The 21967-nt window shown below is 39.8% G+C and overlaps 1 protein-coding gene across 1 annotated transcript in view; it reads right to left on the reverse strand.

The window, feature by feature from the left end:
• LOC110044311 (uncharacterized) overlaps positions 1 to 21967 on the reverse strand; it is a 41745-nt gene that overhangs the window by 7353 nt on the left and 12425 nt on the right. Inside the window, exons 7-17 of the mRNA XM_089286691.1 lie at positions 16768 to 16914; positions 15115 to 15252; positions 14485 to 14586; positions 12433 to 12539; positions 10624 to 10809; positions 9496 to 9570; positions 9131 to 9249; positions 4410 to 4608; positions 2314 to 2388; positions 1577 to 1719; positions 814 to 928 (exon numbers count right to left, since the gene is read on the reverse strand). Of these exons, the coding sequence (XP_089142817.1) occupies positions 814 to 928; positions 1577 to 1719; positions 2314 to 2388; positions 4410 to 4608; positions 9131 to 9249; positions 9496 to 9570; positions 10624 to 10809; positions 12433 to 12539; positions 14485 to 14586; positions 15115 to 15252; positions 16768 to 16914 (1406 nt within the window). The remainder of the gene's footprint in view (positions 1 to 813; positions 929 to 1576; positions 1720 to 2313; positions 2389 to 4409; positions 4609 to 9130; positions 9250 to 9495; positions 9571 to 10623; positions 10810 to 12432; positions 12540 to 14484; positions 14587 to 15114; positions 15253 to 16767; positions 16915 to 21967) is intronic.

Raw genomic sequence — 21967 nt, forward strand, 5'->3', positions numbered from 1 at the left:
TAAAGCATCTATCGACCAAATAAAATGCACATTTGCAAATTGATGCCTATTTCAATATTTCAGACCCGGAACTTGCTATAATGTTTGTTTTTTAATAACTACTTGTTTCGATTCCAAATGGGAAGTGAAATATTCACCTTAAGTCAGGATTAATCGACAGGATTTTTAAAACGCTCTGCTGGTAAAAAGCCATCTGAACCAGGTCGATAAGATCGTTTGCATAATTTCTTTATACGGAAATTCTGACAGATCAGAGATGTTTGCTTCATATATATCAAGAAAAATCATTTCACCATCGTTTAAACTTAAAATAAGATAAAATTTCTACGTCCCTAAAGGATGTCACTGGTCTTGAAAAGCTTTTATACGCTCCAGTCATTGACGTCGCCATCCTAAACGAAAATTGCATTTTGTCTTTGGCGACATGACGAGACTGGCGCACGAGAGAGCTTCCTGTGTCCATTGCAGTTCCTCTGACATGGCCGTCCTATCCTCGCATCTTATACATGGGGTCTCTAATGTTACGTACAATGATGCAGAGAACATGCGTGTCGAGCACTCAAATTTAAAACAACACTATAGCTGTACTTTGCAATAAAACTCAAACTCCGCAACTCTTTTTAGCACCACTGTAGCTATTCACTATCCTATAACGACATGTCTTAGAGGGCTTTTGTTTTTTGTCTCGTCAGCATTAGAGTACCAGTTTCTACTGTTTTTTTTTTTTGTTTTCTTTCAAACTCAATTTAAAAGTAGATCACAAGTGAAAGACGCTATTTGTTTAAAGCAGGATTTTCGAACATTTCTACATACCACACGATCCCGTCTTGAAGCAAACAAGCTTTTGTCCAAAACATAGACGAGATTTCCAAGACCCAGGGACAAGAGGACATTCTTGTGTATAAATAGCTTCTCTGACGTTTTAAGCCTGTGTAGTGGAGTCAAACCCATGTTAATGTTGCGACTATAGATTCCAACTTGGCATCTGTTTTCTTTCTCGCAACTTGTAAGTCGTGTTTCGCAATTTTCCACATCTGTGTTATATTTTTATCTCGTTCCATTTTTACTCCGTGGGTGGAGTTGGGGAATGCTCTCGTTTAACTCGTTTGCGGAAACGTGATTAAGAAGTTCCGAAAAGAATCCTCATTGATTTCACAGTTTGGCGTAAATGGGGCCACTTGCAGTGTGGTTCAGTTGTCTAAAAAAAGCTTATCAAAATGTTAGAAGTATTTGATGGTATCTTCAGCAAAAAAAACAAACAAACAAACAAACAAAAACACTCCAAATGGCAAATCCAACCAGAAGATATTTGGCTAGAGCTAGTGAGTTGGAGGGAGTCTTGAAAGTTAAGACTGGCAGTAGCGTCAGTTTTGCTACGGAATGATAAAGAGGCCGCAAATAGCAGTGCAGGCAAACTAAATAGTAACATTGAGCCCGCCTATTTGTGTCTGCTTGGTGATTCATAAGTGATATGTCACTCACTGCTCCACCTTGAAAATTGAGCTAGACACGTACTACATAAAATCGGCACGATATACAATTACATTATATGTGCTACATATAATGTTTGTTTTACCTCAATGCTGTCAGCAGTATGAGCGCCAGAATAACAGCTGACATTGAAATACATAACAGCACTAGCTCCAAGTTGCTTTGAATTTTCCTGTGCCTGATAGATTCCTTTGACCCGTCTTGATTGTAAACGAAAAGGCCCGTTCCCTTGAAAACAAAAAACAAACAAACAAAACAGAAAAAAATTAGAAGAGTAGAACTTTATCCGAAAGAAGCGCCCAGACCATTGAAACAATGTAAAATTTTAGTAAGACAGAAGGTACCAACGAATGGAATTTTGAAACCGTTAGGCGCAGCAACGTAACAAAACACCTCAAGCAGACAAAGAAATAGAACACTTTTTTGTTTGGGTGCATGTTTCTATCCATCTCCTCCTCTTTTATCGTGTTAGAGAGGGGAATGCTAGGAGAACACTAGCCGCGGGCGGGTGATTCCACAGCTTGTTTAAGCTCTGACAATCTTTCACAAGTGTTACAGTTGCTGATGAAAGTAACATTGAGAAAATACTGCAGGAAAAAGAAAGGGAAATTGCTAGTTAATTTTGATCATTGAAATATAAATTATTTTTCTTGCGCCGTCTTTCTGTCAACGATTCAGGCTAGTTCTCTGTTTCTGAGGCTTTAAGTGGGCGCTCTTTTACAAGTAAAATGCGTTTGGATAAAACTGCAGTTCATATCTCTTCTGATAGGTACTTAGGTATTTTAAACATGTTGATTCGTGCGTGTTTGCAATTTGCCTTACCTCGGCAAACTCTACACTTGTACAGTTATTAGCTTTCAGGGCGTCCTTTATTTGCTGATTGGTAAGCTCCTTGGTCTTGAATAAAGTTGCATATGACAAAAAGTATAGAAAGGGAAAGAAAAATGAATAAGAGTCTTCTTGTTGTGAACCTTTAACATTATGACAACAAATGGACTGGTAAAGTCATTAAACCACACAATTTACCGCGAATGATATAAACGATAGTATGGGTTCAAACTTGGTGGAGTTGAATCTAGAGTGACATTTCCACATCTTTTAAAAACAAATCATTAACAATGGGAAAGCGGATGAAACTCCCGTCCACTTTGTAATTTCAAGCTCATTCCATAGGATCAAGAGTTTCCGTACTACTCGGAACTACTCCAACTCACTTGAAATCGTAACTCGAGAACTTTATCGGTGGATGGATCTCTGTATCCTCGAGGCATATTCCAAAACTTAGCTCTTAAATACTCTAAGTGGGTACTGCTGCCGATTATTATTGTCGGTGAATATCAGTCACTGCAAAGTTATCTAAGGCGACTGGTTCCTTAAGGTATTTCTTATAGAGACGTTGCTTGTGTTAATCCTTTGGGCTCGTTATTTTGTGTAAACAGGTTCGTAACCCAACTTAAATGATGCAGAACTTTGGCCCCGTCCACACTACGCCGGAGAGGTTTGAAAACGGAGGTTTTACTCTGGAAACGCATGAAATGTTCTCCGTCCACACTACGCGGGAGGAATTTTAAACCGTAACAATTATCGGTCATTTTGGATTTGTGTTTGAGGAAGACTCGGTCTGGAAATCAAATAATTATCGTGACGTCTAGGTTTTCGAAAAGGTCCGTTTCCAATATGTTTTCCGTCCACACGAAAACAGAGAGCCATCATTTTCAAATTCTTCCGGTTTAAAAGTTTCGCCGGAAAAGCCCCGTTCTCGTGACTGATTAGTGTGGACGGTAGGCCTAACCGTAGACTTGAAGCTACGTTTTCAAATTTCTAAGGCGTAGTGCGGACGCTGCCTTAGGGCCAGTTTACAAGGAGGGAGGATTACCCTAGCAAGCGGGTTAACCCTAGTCGGAGGGCAAAAGATAGCCCGGGGGATGTCTGGAAAACCCGAATAGCGAATAGCGAATAGTCGCCAATAGCGAATAGCGAATAGTCCCGAATAATGCGAATAGTCTCGAATAGTGCGAATAGTGGCGAACAGTCGCGAAAAGTGACGAATAGTGACGAGTAGTCGTCAATAGTCACCGCTTCAGATCTAATTTCCTGCGTTAATTAATTATCCAAATAATCAACAGAATTTCAGCGAATTTATTACCTTTTCTTCTCTGGACTCAGGCTAGGGCTGTCCATCGCCGTCATTAAGAAAACAGAAAACACAAGGATAACCTAATAAAGAAGTATTTACGCTTTTGCAGCGGTTAAAACAGACGAAATTACGTATACGTTTAGAAGCACCTTTTGCCCTGATAAGCGTCTGTGCTTTTAAGCGGGAAAATCCCATCCTACATTGCTGCGAGGTTGACTGCGAGATACTGGATACCCTATTTGCCACGATTTGCAACTATTTGCTACTATTCGCTACTATTCGAGACTGTTCGCCACTATTCGCACTCTTCGAGACTATTCGCACTATTCGTACTATTCGCTATTCGCTATTCCGGACTATTCGCTGTTCGCTATTCGTGACTATTCGCTATTTGCTATTCGGGTTTTCCAGACACCCTAGCCCGCGTTTACAAGCAAAATTTCACAGCTAGGGTAACCCCACAACCCGAGACAACTTAATGCGCGGTTACACTCAAAGGGTCTGGAAACAAGTAGAAAATTACCCCGGTAGGCTGATTAACCCTACCTGGAGTGTTTACAAGGGTAAAATTTAACTCGCCTGCCAGGGTAACCTTTACACGCAGATAGGGTAGCCAGCCTACCCGGGTAACCCTGGCTGCCTTGTAAAAACACAACGAAGAAAAAAAGAGGAAATGTGTGAGTGCTAGGGTAACCCGCTTGCTAGAGTAACCTGCTTGCTAGGGTAATCCTCTCTCCTTGTAAACAGGCCCTTAGACATGCATGACATGTATTTGACATACCAAGTTTTTAGTTGTTGTTATATTCTTGCCTGGGCTTGTCTCATTTCCTGCAGTCACGTTATTGCTTCTGTTGGTAACTCTTGAGGTAGGGTTAATCACCTCTGGTGGTATACGTGGAGACGTATTTAACTTAACAATCAGTTTTTTCCTTGCTATAGTAATTGTTTGGGTAAGTGACATAATGAAGTTATCTCGTACGCTCAAACTGAGATTTAAAGAAATTAATACGGTTAGTTGCTGTTGGTATTGTAGCCAGAAAAAAAAAAAAAAAAATGCTGCGCCTTGAATTGCACAAGCTCAAAGCTTTAATGGTGACCTTAGCACTTGCAAACTCCAGTGATATGACTGAACGCTTTGTGACAAATCTCAAAATAAACCGAGCCAAAATAGCATTCTGGCAATTAATAAGGAAGTACCACTTTGATTAGGACTGAGTAAAACGGCTAACTCGTCAAATAATCAGAGTTACGAGAGAAGAACTGGCACCTAATGCATAGGAAAACAGTATTTAAAACTAATGAACTAGCGATAACAAGTATTCTTTATTCTCTAATTCTTTATAATCTTGTACCCAGGGCCGGGTTGTTCGAAAACCTGTTAACGCTAATACAGGATTAAAATTCAACCACAGCATCAATGTTTGTTGTATAAAAAAGTTTTTCACGTCTTATGTTTTATGCAGTTTGAGATTACTCAAGCTCATAACTGAAGGATAAACAATGCAAAAAGAAAACCTTATCCCAAAAATACAACACTGAAATCGAATTATCGGCTAGTTTAATCGGGCTTTGAACAACCGGGCCTAGAATTATTGACTATGCAGTTATCTGGGCTGAGCCAAATAGTCAGGAGGCACTGTATCAGAAAGGGCTTATTTTTCATTTTCGCTAGAAACATTTTGGGCAGAAGCAGGAAACATTTTCGTTTCACTACTCTGATAAGGAATATTGCTGTTTTCATCTCGAATATAAGGACTTCGACCGTTAAGAGGGGTTTTCTTCCAGGGTCTCGATCCTACAACATGGAAATGAGGCTGGACCTAGAAAACTCACAAAAGCAAGGAAAAAGACATCCAAAAAGCAGATAATTAGAGAAACAATTGGACATACGCAATTGGCGCTGTATTGACATCGACATCCGTATAATATAATGGGTCACGTGGCTGCACATGCTTGTCACGTGACTTAGCTGTGAAAATTATTAAAAACATGACACTTTTTTGATTCAGTTTTATGGAAAAATACGCTTCATACTAACTGTATTTTTATGTTGTGGTCACTGTGTCGAATACTCATGTTCTGAACTCGTACCAACAGGAAGCTTTTCTTTCTCCCTGATGCAACATAGAAACGAAGCTGTATCGAGGAAGAAACAGCTGCAAGATTTGGACATTAATACTTTCGCTTTGCTAATTGGCTACTGGAAATCGTAATGTAATCAAATTTAGACAACTTTCGAGTATTCCTTTCCTTACAATTCTCTCCCGTTCTAAAACGGTCGACTCCTGACTGATAAGCTATGCACAAGCTTCACTCTCATTTGCTGAAGTGTTTCTGGTGTTTCCCCAGTGTTTCTTCTTGCTACTAAGCTGTGTAAAAGCTTAATTCGGATTGTAGTGTTTCTAGTGTTGCTGCAAAAGTTTCCACACTTTCTTGCCTTGGCACACCGAATGGCCAAGCAAATACAACTACATCTTCTGTATGCCAACAATTGCCTACACGTGTATAACCCCAAAACCCCAATTCCAAACATGCTGCAGATATTTTATCCTATGTTTTATATCAGCTAGCGCTTCAAAACCCTTTTTTCATTGTAGAACCATCCATTGCCATATGGATTCGGAAGTGCAGGACAAGGTTGACGGGCCATCTTCCATATCGGTACCTCGTTAGTGGTTGAATCGCTGTAGGAGGAGTTGCCTTAGAATCTTCTGTATGGTGAAGGGAATCAAGCTTCTTCGTTGTCGGCAATTGCGTTAACCTTTTGGATGCTTTCTTCGCCGCAGTGCTCAACCAGCTCCGGTGAACGACCGTCGGAGGCTCTATACCCCTTTTGCTTCTGCATACCGACAAAGTGCCTCATTGTATAATACCCAGTTGTGGAATGAAACGCAAGCAGTTCCTTCTTCCCCTGCAAACATTGTATGTACAAATGTCTTCTAGAGGTTCGGAAAAATACGTGACAAAGATCCTCCCAGTGTGCAAAAAGGGAGTTTAAGACAACTGCGTCACGACAAAAAACGTTAACCTGCTGACTGTAGTCCCAGACGGTAGCATTCCTAGCATTGAGTACAATTCTCATATCTGCCTCAGTCCTCGTGGTTAGAGGCCAGCCTTTCAAAGTCGTCCCTCGACATATCAGATGATCATATCTTCAGTACTTCGCTAAACCCACCGCCAACAACCAGCTAAACGCAAGGATGTGCATTGTAGCCTTGTGGCATTTCCACAAACAAAAAAATGGGCCAGACCAACCTAAGACAATGAAACTATTCTAATGTCCAATAATCCTCTGTTTCCAGTTGCTCTCCGTATTCCTCCTGATGCCCCCGCTCAAGCCTACTTTGAGGTAAAACTTCTTCTCCTCTTTTGATAGAATTTTGGAGATAGCGATCAAATAATACATCGTATCTGGTGCATTTATCACAAAAGTGGGAAGTAACATACGTACTAAACTTGCCACACAACCCTCGAAATGTATGTTCAGGAAAAGCATTGGCCAGAGATTGAATAGCCGCCATCGCATCGACAATAGTACGTGCTTCATTCTTGCAGATAGGGAACTACAAGAATATAGGGGATAGGGGACTATCTTGCGGATGGAGGCTCTTGCAATATCTAGCTGAAACCGAACTTCGCTTATGGTTTCCTCAGACTACCATTGGGCGTTGCAGTTGAAAGTGAGAGAGGAGAAAGTTCCAACTGTTCATCTAAATCGATGTCACAGATTCTAAGGCTACCACAAAACGCCTCAAGAGGTCCCTGTCTGCCTTTATGGCAATCGTCTAGTTGTTATCCAGTGAAACTGGTACAAAGTCCAAGGTTTCAAAGGTCTTGAATTTCTGTTGTTTGACGCTGCCATGAAATTTCACCTATATATTTTTTGATTAACTTATCTTGGACAAACCCTTTTACGACAATCTGGCCAATTTCCTCTTCGCCCAGCAGGTCATGTTTGTTTTCTTTATTGACAACATCTCCGGTTGTGACTGCAGCTAAGTTTGCTGTTCGGTGCACTCTCGGTGCACCCTTCGATGCACCCTTGGTTTTCCGAGCTCTATGACTACAGTCGAAGCTCTCGTAAGCGATCACATCGCAAATTCGAAAAAGTGGTAATTACTAGAGCTGGTCGCTAAAAAAAAGTGAGGTTTCGTAAGCGACCGCGTGGTAAAACAACAAAGAGTGGTCGCTTACGAGAGCTTCAGAAACTCATTCATGACTCATAAAGAAAACGCAAAATAAATTAATGTTTATTATAACGAGTGTCTTTATATCTGATGTAGACATGACTAAACTTTAAATTCAATTTAAATACTAAATACTAGTTGAACTAATGAGTTGATCTAACCAGTAACGCAGTGTGCAGTTTCATTAAAGGGCTGATTTATAAGTAAAAGACTTTGCGTGGTCGCTTACAAGGGCTTACTAACAACGAAAAAATCCAGTTGGGCAATCCCAAAAGTGAACGCGGTCGCTTACGGGAGCAGTCACTTTCAAGAGTTTTCTCATTACAAAGTTTAAGGCACAGTCTAAACGGGGTTTCTCAAAGGTGGTCGTAACTAGAGCTGGTCGCTTAAGAGAGTGGTCGTAAGGAGAACTTCGACTGTATTACCTTCACTCCCACCTCTGACGTTAAACATGGTTTTCCTATCCCCCGACAACTTATATATATAGCTCCTCGTTGTAAGATATAAGCCACCAATCTCTATCAGAGTCTGCTCAGGTGATTCCAGAAAGCCCTCCTACCAGTTTACCGGAACTCTTTTGCTCTAGCGCTTAGTCATCGAGAATGTGATCAAATGAGTTTTCCGTCTCCACGCCACGCAGCAACCCCTCCCAAACCTCTATTTGTCACATTCCTGTTGTACAGATATGATTTTATAAATCTTTTTATTGACCGCATTATCATTGGCTTTACTTAAGAAATTATCAGATATTAAATTGCAATCATCAAGCTTGATTACTTATCGTGCTTAATTACTTATCAAGCTCAATTACTTATAGTATTTAAATAAAGGTTACTTATCATTATTCAAACAGTAATCACTTCCATTTTAGTTTGAATGAATTAAAGACTTAATTTAAGTGTCCAGCCTCAGGTACGGAATAATTCCTGACTTTTCTTAGGGTCACGTGACAAATGTTCGCCGGTCACGTGACTAAATAACATCTTATTAATGGTTACGCTGACATTCCTAGTGGCCAATCCGCAATTATGCAACTCATTTCCTGCATTTTGGTAGTCTTTTTCCCTCGCTTTTGTAAGTTGTTTAAGTCCAGCCTCGTTTCCATGTTGCAGGATTGAGAGCCTGGAATGAAAACCCCCTTAACAGTCGAAGTACTGAGATCAGGTGGCAAAATGGATACTTTGTTTCCTGCTTCTACCCAGGATGCTTAGAGAAAATCGTTTTCTGCGTCCTGAAAAAGACGGCTCTTGAAAACTTTACTACTTGCATTTACACATAGTCCTGTAACTAAATAGCACGTGCGTGATTAACTCACAGCAGATCCCAGACAGGACTAAATCTTAGATTGGAACCAGTATTGTAGGCTGTAGTGTTTTTAGGAGCTTGACGGAGGAATTCCAATGCTTTATCCACCAGAACGTTTCGGTGACCTGCCTTTGGAAGGGAAAATTTTAGTCGTGAGTAGCTTTCAGACATACCGTGCGTGGCTTGCAAAAATAGTTTATAGACGGAGAGGTAAATACATTTGCAATTGGATTTCATGATAAACTGATGACGTCACAAGCACATGGTAAAAATACGATGGTTTCTGACTCTTGAAAAAACCAAGGTAGTTTGATTGAATGTACAACGTATAACCCAAAATGTTTTGTACTTTCCAGTGCAAATCGAGTAGCTTACCAATTTAGGATCGCAAAATCTAAATGATCGTGACCGTCCAAAAACAGGAGAGTAACGTACAGTTTGGATGAAGTGCTAAGAGGAAATAAAAAATAGTACACAAAAATTAGTTCAGTAGAAACACGCGTACTGCATACAGTAAGTAGTTTGACCTTTCAAGGAGGATGAAGGTATAGATGCTATTTGAATTTCGGCTGAGAAGTGACTCGTATTCAACTCATAGCTGAGATCAAAGATATGTAACATTTACCGATAGCAAAAACATGGCCTGAAATTCTAACTGATACCTGAGAAATCGCCGACCATTCTTCTGAAATCTGAGATTCCAGTCCCCCAATACAGACCCTCTTTAAATACGATGTGAATTCGCAGTATTTCCACACTACAAACAGCTTTAACTAAGAAGTTTACGGATCATTCTTACGATAATCAAATCTGGCGACCGTAATTGTAATGCCAGTCAGAATTAGAAAGTACCATTTCTTTTTGCATGGAAGTATTTATGCGATGATGGAGTAGCTATATGTAATACAGTTGCAAGGAATTGGTTTGGAGAGTGCAGCTATGCGGCTTTCACCGCCTTCGTTATCCAGCCGGTTAGAGGCACTTTTCTACATGTCTTGGAACCCCCCCCCCCCCCCAAAAAAAACATACTGCTTGCTGCCTACTAGTGTACAGTAGGTATGTATAGACATAACTTTAGTTGTCTTTTTACATTTTGAAGTTCAGAAAGGGGGAACTTATGAAGCAATAGCCGCTTTTAGCGTGATTATCTTGACTGTTACATATTACGCTTTCTGGAGAACATTCAAACTAATCAAAGTGAAGGAGACTACCGAAAGGGAAAACAGGAAGGATGGGAAATAATTAAGGCTGCCTACGGAATAAAGAACGAAAGAAGTTGTAGCAAAAAAGTGGAATGGGGGATGACCGCATGGTGGACCAAACAAAGGAAAAGATGCAGGGAAAAGACGTTTAACACGAGGAATGGAATCTGTGTACAAGAAGTTATCACGCGTCAGTTACTATGCCGACAAAAGTCACAACGTCGTGCATTAACTAGGCCCCAAGCCCACAAGGGGGTTATCAGTTCACCACAGGTAAATCGTTAGTCCGAAGAGCTCATACCTCACAGTACTGCAGTGCTATATCAGCATTTTGGTGAGTTAGTGGCGTTAGTATCGTTGTTGCGGCGTGGAAAAGATCCTTGAACATGTCGAGAAAAGTTTTGGGGTTGGTGAATTCGTGTGCTTTTGCTGAAGTAGCCATTTCTTTTGACACATTTATGAAGTTGCTTTCGTTCAAATCTGCAATCTAATCAAAAACAGTTTAAAAATCCACTACTGTCATTAATGTTTTGAATTGGGTAAAGTTACATAGAAACAATAATAAAGTAATATAATAATATACCAATACCGGAAACTCGCCGCTAATTAAAAATATTTAACTCTCTGGCGTACACGGAGACTCATACCTCCATCGTACGGGAAGGGGGGGGGGGGGAAAGGTGGGAGGGAGTGGGGGTGGATATAAGGGGGCAAGATGGAACTACCTCGCCCGCTTACGGGTTACTCGCTGTGTCCCACAAGAAAATAGCGTTCGTTTTTTATATAGTAAATTGTAATAAATCCTTTATTGACAAAGCTTACTCGGTCAAGATGGTTGGATGTTGGTCCAGTTAAATTTTTTCCTATTTAACCAATATCCGGCCATGTGCACTGAGCAAGCCTGGTCAATAACCAAATCAATATTTTAAACTATTCTGCATTTAATATTTAGCCCTCAGCCTGCTGTACGAGTTGACGATTTTTTTTTCTTGTGAGTAATGACGTCAGCTGAGGTCATATGGCGTCATTAAGCCAGCCATTTTGGATCCGCCATCCGAGGGTTAAGACTCATCTGCACAGTCTTGGCTTCAGCCTGAAGTAAAATATTATTTTACTTTAGGCTGAGGTAAAAAGGTAATGAATATGGGATAATGAATATTAGCGCATTCTTTTTCGTGTGTGTGTGTGTGTGTGTGTGTGTGTGTGTGTGTGTGTGTGTGTGTGTGTGTGTGTGCGGATGCGTTTGAGCCTATATTGAGCGATCCTGGTTAACTCGACACTGGACTATTATCATAAAACAAAGACGCAACAGGCCGTCTCCGACTGATTACCTTAAGCCTCTTTCGCAAAGCGAGTCTTGCTGCCCATCCTTTCATATGAAAATGAGATTTCATTCACATGCAAATTGAACTCATTTTCATAGGAATGGTTGTGCACCAGGCCTCGCTTTAATAGAGAGGCCTAGGTCAACTCGGAAATGGGCTATTCTGTGTTGGCCACAAGAGGCTCTTTGTATTCTATGGATTTAATCACTGGGTGTACAGGCAAACACACACCCCACCGTGGTATAGCGGGGAGGGTGGATGGTGACACCTCCTTTGGGTTTTCGTAGTACTAAGGCATTACGAGTATCATTTAACTCTTTTCTCAGAAAGTTAGAAAACATCACAATTTCAAGCTGGTAGAAAAATGATTCAAAATGATAACAGGATGCAAAAACGCACTAATTCTGTGATAGTGCTCAAAAAAGTGTAGAAAATACAAACAATAAACGTAAAAATGAATTCGAAGAGTTTTGTCAAAAACACGACACTTGGTTCAACCTGCATGTCTAAATGATGTTGATATGGCTGCTTCAAATGGCCTAAGAGAACAGTCAGGGGTGGCTGGGGGAGGCATTTACCACAATTAGCTTACCCCTTGTCCGGGGGTTAAAAATTTGACACATAAACTGGAGATGCACAATCTGCATCTCACGGGATTTGGTGTAAAATCAACACCTTCTATTCACCGGTAGCATTTTTCAATTATCTAGATTTGGAGTAACTGTTATTAACTTATCTTTTTACTGGGCATGTGGGATAAAAGAAAACGAACAGCTGAAACTTACTTTTTTCTTAAAGTACTCTACCAACGTTTTCTTTTCACAGTCGCAGGTATTCTTGTGGATCCAAACTGTGCTGTAACTATTGCGAGCACATTTACGACCAAATGCTCCTAGTGGATGTAAAATTGAGCGTGTATAGCTGATAACATAGTTACGTTTACTTTAGTTAATCATGTCAGGGTACAACAACAACAACAACAACTACAACAATAACAACATTAACGACAACATTTCGAAAAATGGGAAAAGGAATACAACTGACAAAAAGAACGTCTTTCATGGAATTTCGAAAGTATGATTATTTATTCGACATATCTCGATGAAACTTCTTAGTTCAACAAGAACAACAAGCACTTAGTGACTGGCCTCAAGGAAAACAGTGAGTTTTGTTTCTCCGAGACCCCGATGTTCCCCGAGGCGAAGCCGAGGGAAACATCGAGGGTCGAGGGGAAGCAAAACTCACTGTTTCCCGAGGGGCCAGGCATTAAGTGTTTTGTTATACCTCCCGACTCAAAATAGAAATAACCGCGAAAAAATGATTTGCTTGACGCCTGAAGGTGACGGCGCCTGCAGTACGAGCGGCAGGTCAAACCGAGCTGTCCTACCGAAACGACACGATCACAGTCTTTTTCTTCGAAGCTGACAAACAATAAAGACAATTTTAGCACCCGCCTTTCGGTATGAAACGGGGCGCGAGAACGCAGTAGTACGAGTCATACGTCTAACAGTGCAATCCCATCCGGGTTCGGGACTGTCAAAGACTGTAATGAACCATACTCATAAGTGGCTTCGGCTGAAGCTAAAACTAAACCAGTTAGCGAAGCTACAAAAACACCAAGTAACGTTTCAAAACGTTCTCCTTCGCTCGAGGAGAAGTCCACTGAAGGTTCTGTATCTCAATCTAAGGCGTGACGGAATGTGTTACACAATCAAAACGACTGAGAAGGCGTTACAACAATACCATAGTTGCTTTGCCCTCTTCTAATGCTTCACTCGAGAATTCTGTATTTGACTTGAAGAGGAACAGCATATTTTGTTGTAAATGACACAAACATTTTCCTACCTGGCGACAGCGATCGAAAAGCGAGTTGCCGAACGCAGGCGGTCCATTTTTTGGCGACAAATTTAAAAGCTTGAAGACACAAAATGTTCAAATTTTCCCCTTTGTTAATCTGATATGTTGTTGCAATTATAAATCTCTTTTCTTGAATAATGAATGTCTTCTCTAGTAGGAGACGTTGCCCGACTTCAGCGGCTTTTTGACATCACGTCGACTGGCACAACAAATTTGCCGCGGCTTGAAGGTGCTCGACTTGATCACGTGCACGTCGAAAGTTCAAGTTGTTGTTTCCCTAGAGTGAGTTTCGTTCGCCCTGGGGAGTTAGTGAGTTTTGAACCATGACACGTGACAAGTTCTCCTCCAATCGGAAACTGTATTTGAGTTGGGAGGTTTAACCATATCTGTTCTTTAATCGAAAAGAATATGTGATTGTGAGGCTAATTTAAAGCTCTCTAAGGCCCTGTCCATTGGAATTATTTGAAATCGGAAGTTTCACTCCCAAAACACATCATTTTTTTTTTCCGTTCACACTACGCCGGAGGAATTTAAAAACGCAACAATCACAAGCCATTTTGGATTTGCGTTTGACGAAAATTCGCCCAGGGAAATCACATGATTATCGTGACGCCATCGTTTTCAAAAAGCACTTGTTTCAAAATGTTTTCTGTTTACACTAAAATTCAGAGCCCGCGTTTTCAAATTCCACAGGTTTGAAGACTATCAAGTTACGAAAAGCTCTGTTTTGGTGACGGATTAGTGTGGACAGTTGGCCTACCAATAGAAATAAAGCTGCGTTGTCAAATTCCTCCGGCGTAGTGGGGACGGAGCCTATGTGTCAATAAAGACACAATTCTTTATTTTTTTTTTTCTTAGATGATTTGTTATTATTATTGTACTCGGCTTCGTCTGAACAAAAAGGCACCTAATCGGCAACTTGCCTAGATCTTAGTTCGGAAAACTATTAAAACTCATAAACAAATTAAATAGGCTGTCACCTGTCCAGTTGGAGTTAATTAAGGAACATTGCTTCAGAATTTCTCCGTCCACTGGTGTTCTTGTCCAAAGAAAACCTTGTGATTTTTCTGGAGCACAGAAGTCTGTTAAAGGAAGTAACAATACGTCATGAGTGGGACACCGTGACGATAAAATTAGAGTTGAAATTTTGTTTCCTCTGATAATTCTTGTACCGAAAATAAAATAAAAAATATAATACAAAAAGTGTAAAAAAAAAATAATAATAATAAAAAAAAAAAGAGTGAGAGAGAGAGAGAGAGCGGAGAAGGGAACTGAAAAATATTCCTCTACGGGAAAAAAAAAAAAAAAATTAAAGTATGCCTATTTCCATGACAAAAAGATCGAACGTCTCCTGATACATCTAACAGGTGTAGCGCTCGGAATTGTTTTAACAAATTCAAGACACACGCAGTTTAGCTCTACTAGACGAATTTTCGTGAAGATTTCAATTAATCGCCTCATCAATCAAAGAGTAGGAAAATGACATGTACCGTTTACCTATCTACTATTAATCTGCGTAGGCTATTCTCTAGTTCCAACTTCTTTAAAGTGTAACCTATTTCCATTTTTCCTCTCTTCTAACGTACATAGTTCCGAACAAAATAACTTACACTGATCACAATCCCTCTCGTCTGATCGATCGCCACAATTGGGACGGATGTTACATCTGTCCCCAAGCGATCTAATCTCATCACCACTTTCGCACAAGAAAAGGTCACCGTTTGATATTAAAGACAACTCTCTTATCCCTAAAATGAAATCGATATAACAGGAAATATCAAGAAAGGGTAAGAAAAGCCACGAGGAACATTGATGTGAGTGAGTTCAACCAAATTTACTTATATATTTACATATATAAAACGTGAGAGACAACAGCGATCTAGACTGGGCTAAATTCAGTGGTCAAGTTTAAAGAATCACCAACGAAGTACACTGTATACGAAAACAGCCTTGAATATACATTCTAATACAATTTAGTTGACTATTAGTCGTGGCCATGATCTACTTAATGTGCAGAGAATCTTTGCCATAACGTTTCGTCGTAAGCAAAGTAAACTCTTTATTATCTTCTTTTATATCAGCATATTTTTACAAGAATATCGACGCTTTTTTGTGATGAAAATTTGTAAATAAAACGCAATTTATGTTTTTAATTAAACCGTATAAGATTCTTCTTTCTCTAAACGGCAAAACCAGCCAAAAAGCAACGGAAACAGCACTAGCCGCATGTTAGATGCCCTGATGCCTGCAGCCAGCTTAATTATCACTTAGGGCAGGAAACTCCAGATCTATCTATTTTCTAACGAAGATTGGAACCATTGAATTTTCACTCTTAAAAAAATTATAAGAATAATCATTTTGTCTTGTGTCCTCTAAGCGCGATGTCAATATCACGATACTTCAATGTAAAGTTTGCTTCTTTAAATTCGATGGTAAGTAAGTTGTAGTTACAAAAAAGGTATATTTGGTTTTGTAACCAGGTCTTTTTTACTGTTAATCCTTACACTGGCTATTTTGAACACGTTTTTGAGCTAGCAAACTTCACGTGGGAAAATAGATCGACTGATCGACGATTTATTTTTTAATTAAATGATCGGTTGATTGGTTGATTTCTTGATTCACTCAGTTGCACAATAACCGAGACACAGTAAAACCCCGAGTATAAGAACCTGGATTCTAAGAACCTGTTAGGCAAAAATTCTCTATTTAGACCCCCTTTGCATATTAATCTGTCATACATTACTATGCAAAACCTGTTTAGGCTAACGTGGAAAAATCCAGGTTCTTATACACGGGTTTCCACTGTTTTCAAACCTCTGGAGAGGCACTATCGAACCAATTGAGGCTCGAAAACAGAATGAACCTGTGCTAAACCACAACTTAAACACAGAGTTAATACTTAGAACTGCAGAAACAACATCTACAACAACAATTACATCATCAGCAATGGCAACAGCAACAACAACACCAACAATCGATATTAATCGCTTTTCAGTGGCCACTGTTTGATTGTTAAAATACCTCTAGACATGTAAGCTGGAATCGTTGTTCTCAGCGCAAACTGTGTGTGTTGTTTGGGTGTGGGTTTGTTTGTGATCCTGAATAAATGAAGTAAAAGTTGTATTATTGTAACCTCCCTTGATAAGCCTGGGTGCTTTAGGGAAAACAATGACAAATATGTCTAAATAAAAAGACAAAACAGAGCAAAACAACAACAACAATCACCATATTCATTGGGACAAAGCTTTATGAATTATACCAACCTGGTATCGCGCCAGTGCACAGCACTCTACCGTTATCAACATAGCAGCCAGGCCTTGCTCTTTGATCAGAACTGGTGCAGTAAAAATCGACGCCATTTTCCTTCCAGCGTTCTCCATCGTAATACAATTTATTGTTCCAGCTACAAGCTAGGTGAAATAAAGATTGGTCCCTTTATAAGCTAGTCGATAACAGGAATCTCGTTGGAAAATGCAACAGAAGTAGGGTTTATTCTCAAAATTTTGAGCCTTTAAGGAAGAAGACAGACTTCGAGGACAGTAAAAACACAAGATTAACTACATAGACCACACGGTATCCAAGCAAGGGTTGGACATGTTTCAGATATCAAACAAGGGAGCTTAGTGGACAGAACGCGTGCGTAAATACCGTGCAGAACTTTTTCAGTGCTTTAATTCCAGTTTCCTCATTTAATATTATCATTTCCTTTATTTCGTTTTTCACTGAGCGGTAAAGTTGCAGCACTTATTCGGTTGCACAAAACTCTATGTACCATATTTTTTAAATAAGGAGAATGCAAAGCATAAAAACTCATAAAGCAATTAAAGCTCTTAAAGGCCGTCATCGTCTTCTCAAAAGATATAAATAGTAATTCGAACCGTCAAGACTGAAATCTCCGTGGTACATTGCACCTGTAATTGAACCGGTACAGGGCTTAGTGGGAGTTTTCGTGAATGACATTAACGATACATTTGAAGATTAATTTAAGGTGGCTACTGACCGGCATGGAATTCAACTGCGGCAACTTTTGTGTATGTGGAATTCGAACTCAATATCGGAGAAACTCTTTGTTGTTGTTGTTGTCAAGCCAAGCGTGACTGCACTTTTAATAACCTCAACACGCCCATGGCATCACACCAACCTCGTTCCCAGGCTCTCCCTCCTCCGCCTCCCTTGACGGTGACAAGAAAATCCCTGGTTGCGGCTGGTTATGTGACCACCCAGAATCTGGATGATATAAAAATCTGTTCGGTGGAAGGGGTGGAAGGGTGTTTTGATTGTTGCTGTGACAAATTTTGTGGGTTTCAAATGCCCATGTCACAGCAAAAAATTACCCGCTTTACCGAGGTTTGAAGTCAAATTTTGCCGATAAAGAATGCTGTATTATATCATATTCTTCTTCGTGCGATATTTTGGATTTTAAAAAGTATTTCTGTCACGGTTTGCCGAGTATTCTGACTTGCATTTGATTTACAAGAATGTGGAATAATTTACAGTTTTGTTGACATTAATCCCGCACTTATATTTCATCTGCAGCAGGTTTATTTCAGTTTACATTTAGACACAGATGTTTAAACATGATTCTTTGGCATAGTCAATAATTATATTTTGCAATTGGTAAGTAAACAAATAATTCGTTCTATACAGCGAACAATATGTGTGGTTTAGGCAACATGACACAGCGAACGAAACTTCTTAGCATAAAATCGAACGGCTGGAATTGAAATCTTATTGATACATCAGTACGCTGGATATATACAAATTCATTTCGTTTAATCTGTGTGAAGCTTAGAGTAGAACTGTGGAATTCCAAACGTTTACTCTCCCGCGTGTCGTCTTAGGATAACGATCAACGATCGCGTTTCTTTCGCTTCAGTTGAGATTCTTCGTTGACTCTTCCCCGATGGAAAGGTTTGGGTCATTGGTGGTCACATGAGCAGCCACAACCAGGGTGTTGCTCCTCAACGACAAGGGTGGCAAAGACGCGGGAGCCTGCGGACGAGGTTGGCATCACACGTCACCAGGTAGCAGACTTTTGAGTATGGTTTACGCTAATGTAAAATGATGCATCTGGCTGTTGCATTCCTGAGCAAAAGTTAGAGAGAAAAACTGGGTCTCGTTAACGCGAGTCGCTTGTAATTTTTAAAGACTAAGCTTCCAAATTGCAGTTTTAGTTTCATGGGCCTCTTGCAGGAGCTCTGCGCCGCCCCAAGTTATCTTAAACAGGCAAAGTGTATTTATAAGAGCCTCAGTAATAAAAATTTCAAGTAGAAGAATGCATATGTTTATCTCTTCATTGTTGTCGACGTTAGTTTTGCATCTATTCTTAAAAGTCGTTTGCTACGAGGTTCCACAAATTTTATTCCATGGTCAAATTTGTCTTTGATAACACCCAAGGGTTTTTCCCCTCCTGCTTTTGTTAAGAGTCCCTGTCCATAAAAATGGAAAATAACTCGGCAAGGGTCGCAAATTCGATTTCGCTCATATTTTCATGGTAGACAGGCTAGGGCATGGCAAAAACTACTGGTTAGTTTTTTTGGCAAAATATCCTTTTATTTCAAAGAAATATGCAAATTACCAACTTCCGTTAAAATCGTCATTTGACGCACCATTTTCTTAAACAAGTCTGAGAGCCTCGCATGCAAAACCACATCATTCTTCCGTCTTTAAAATACTCAAATATTTTAAATGTGTACTAGGTTGATTTTAGAGAATGTTGCGTTGTCTTTTTGGGTGCAAAATAATTAAATTTCGAAGACATGTATTTCATTCACTTAAAAGTACTTCGTGAATGCAATTGATTTTCACCATGTGCGAAACCTTCAAATGGATTTAGCTTCTGGTGGTTGAATCGCAGAAGGATGATCTACAGATTCCTGTAAAAATTTCTTTGGGCAAATGATTGTGAGAGACGCGAGAGCTTTTCAAAGTACGTCAAAAATGCAAATATTTGACCATTCGTCGTCAAATTTCAATTTACGGGCTAGACGTATATTTTAGCATGCGCCACATGACTTGACCTATAATAAGCTGAAATAGACACAGAGCTGATAATTTCGAAATGTTCTAACCTCATTTGCTGTAAAAGGCAGGTCCAAAGCCGATTTGACGTGTTTCTCTCACTATTCGTCGCACATGAAGCAGAAGTTTGCTTTTGTTTACATAACGTCCGATGTACATGGCCAACTGTCAACTTATTTAATGGTCGAATACCATGAATCTGTGACCCTCTTTCGACACATATGATCACCACTGCATCTAAGTCAAAAACGGCTAAGTCATTTGTAGATAGTTGCTTGCTTTGCACTACACCAAAATATTACGTTTGATCATCATGGTTTGATGGCTTGAATCCTTGCTTGCAGCGGTTCCTTGCTCGTCACGCAATACTGTCATCCCATTTTAGGGGGTAGGGGTAGGACAATTTCTATCCTAATACATAAGGCCCCATAAGGCTGGGAACCACTGGGAGCACACAATCGTGTTGAGTAGGAAGAGATTAACTTAAAAAATGAGAAGAATGGATAGTTTACCATTGCCCCTGCTGTTATCTTTTACTCGACCACCGCTACCTACATGCCCTGCGTAATACTGTAACGCTTAACTCATACCTAGGTCTTTTCGCGCTGTGCAATTATTTTTGGTTTACATGTAATACAGTGGGCTACCCCCGGGGAAATGGGTGGTGGCCGCTCACTATGGGGCTAGCCACTTAAATAGAGTTGTACCTTAAATATTTAATTTTTCACTATCGGGTTATAAATTTCTTGGTGAACGTGGAGTCAACTCAAGACAATCATGATACACGTGTATTTGAATTATCACTCGTCATGCACCTTCAATTTCAGACTCTTATCTGCCATCGCCCTTTCCAAAACAAAGTGTCTAAATTTTGGGTGACCGCTGAATAGGGGTAAAGACAATAATGAAACCCTTATCGGAACGACCAAATGGTGGCCGCGGAGGTAACCGGTCAATAGGTGTTTCATTTACAATGTTTTACTGACAATAATTTTGGACTGTATTGACAACAGTCCTCTATTTTCTGTTACAAACACACCGATGCCTGGCCACTAGGCAAGCAAAATACGCCAAATAAGATGGCATGCATGGCCAGGGCTATTTACTCACGTAATTACTAATTAAATTTAGTCTGTTTTTTTCATGAATTAGACACGTTGTGATTTCCTATTTTTATTTCAGCTAGTTCTTGCTTCATTGATCTATAATTTGTTTCATGGCGATTTTTTTAAAATTCTAGTGAGTACAGGCACTAGCTTTATCAGCTATTGTCTGAAACATCAAAACGTACAACAAACGTGATTTGGACCGAGGCCACGTGCACTATAGAATACGATTATATAAATATACACAGATTATTATATATATGAACAAACAGATCAACAATGATTAAATTGTTTCATTTATCCTGAGACTGCTCTATACAAAATGGATCAAAATGTGCAGCATATGCCGTGACAGCATTGCGTGACGAACAAATAACGGCTGTAAGATTGTGCTGCGCCGACACGCTTATCAGCAATGGTCAGCAATCGATCAAACGTATTATTTTGGCGCAGTGCAAAGCAAGCAACTATCTACAAATGAATCAGCCGTTTTTGACTTAGATGCAGTGATGTTCATATGCGCCGAAAGATGGTCACAGATCCATGGTATTCGACCATTAAATAAGTTGACAGTTGGCCATGTACATCGGACGTTATGTAAACAAAAGCAAACTTCTGCTTTATGTGCGACGAATGGTGAGAGATCGACTAGAAACACGTCAAATCGGCTTTGGACCTGCCTTTTGCAACAAATAAGGTTAGAACATTTCGAAATTATCAGCTCTGTGTCTATTTCAACTTATTATAGGTCAAGTCATGTGGCGCATGCTAAAATATACGTCTAACCCGTAAATTGAAATCTGACGACGGATGGTCAAATATTTGCATTTTTGACGTACTTTGAAAAGCTCTCCCGTCGCTCACAATCATTTGCGCAAAGAAATTTTTACAGGAATCTGTAGATCATCCTTCTGCGATTCAACCACCAGAAGCTTAATCCATTTGAAGGTTTCGCACATGGTGAAAATCCATTGTATTCACGAAGTACTTTTAAGTGAATGAAATACATGTCTTCGAAATTTAATTATTTTGCACCCAAAAAGACAACGCAACATTCCCTAAAACCAACCCAGTACACATTTAAACATTGCACAAAAATATTTGAGTATTTTAAAGACGGAAGAATGATGTGGTTTTGCAAGCGAGGCTCTCAAACTTGCTTAAGAACATGGTGCGTCAAATGACGATTTTAACGGAAGTTGGTAATTTGCATATTTCTTTGAAATAAAAGGATATTTTGCCAAAAAACCTGTCCAGTAGTCTTTGTCATGCCCTAGCCTATCTACCATAAGAATATGAGCGAAATCGAATTTTCCACCCTTGCCGCGAAATTAAG

Source organism: Orbicella faveolata, unplaced genomic scaffold (assembly GCF_042242905.1).
Source record: "Orbicella faveolata isolate gen_17 unplaced genomic scaffold, um_ofav_v1 contig_1, whole genome shotgun sequence".
Lineage (NCBI taxonomy): Eukaryota > Metazoa > Cnidaria > Anthozoa > Scleractinia > Merulinidae > Orbicella > Orbicella faveolata.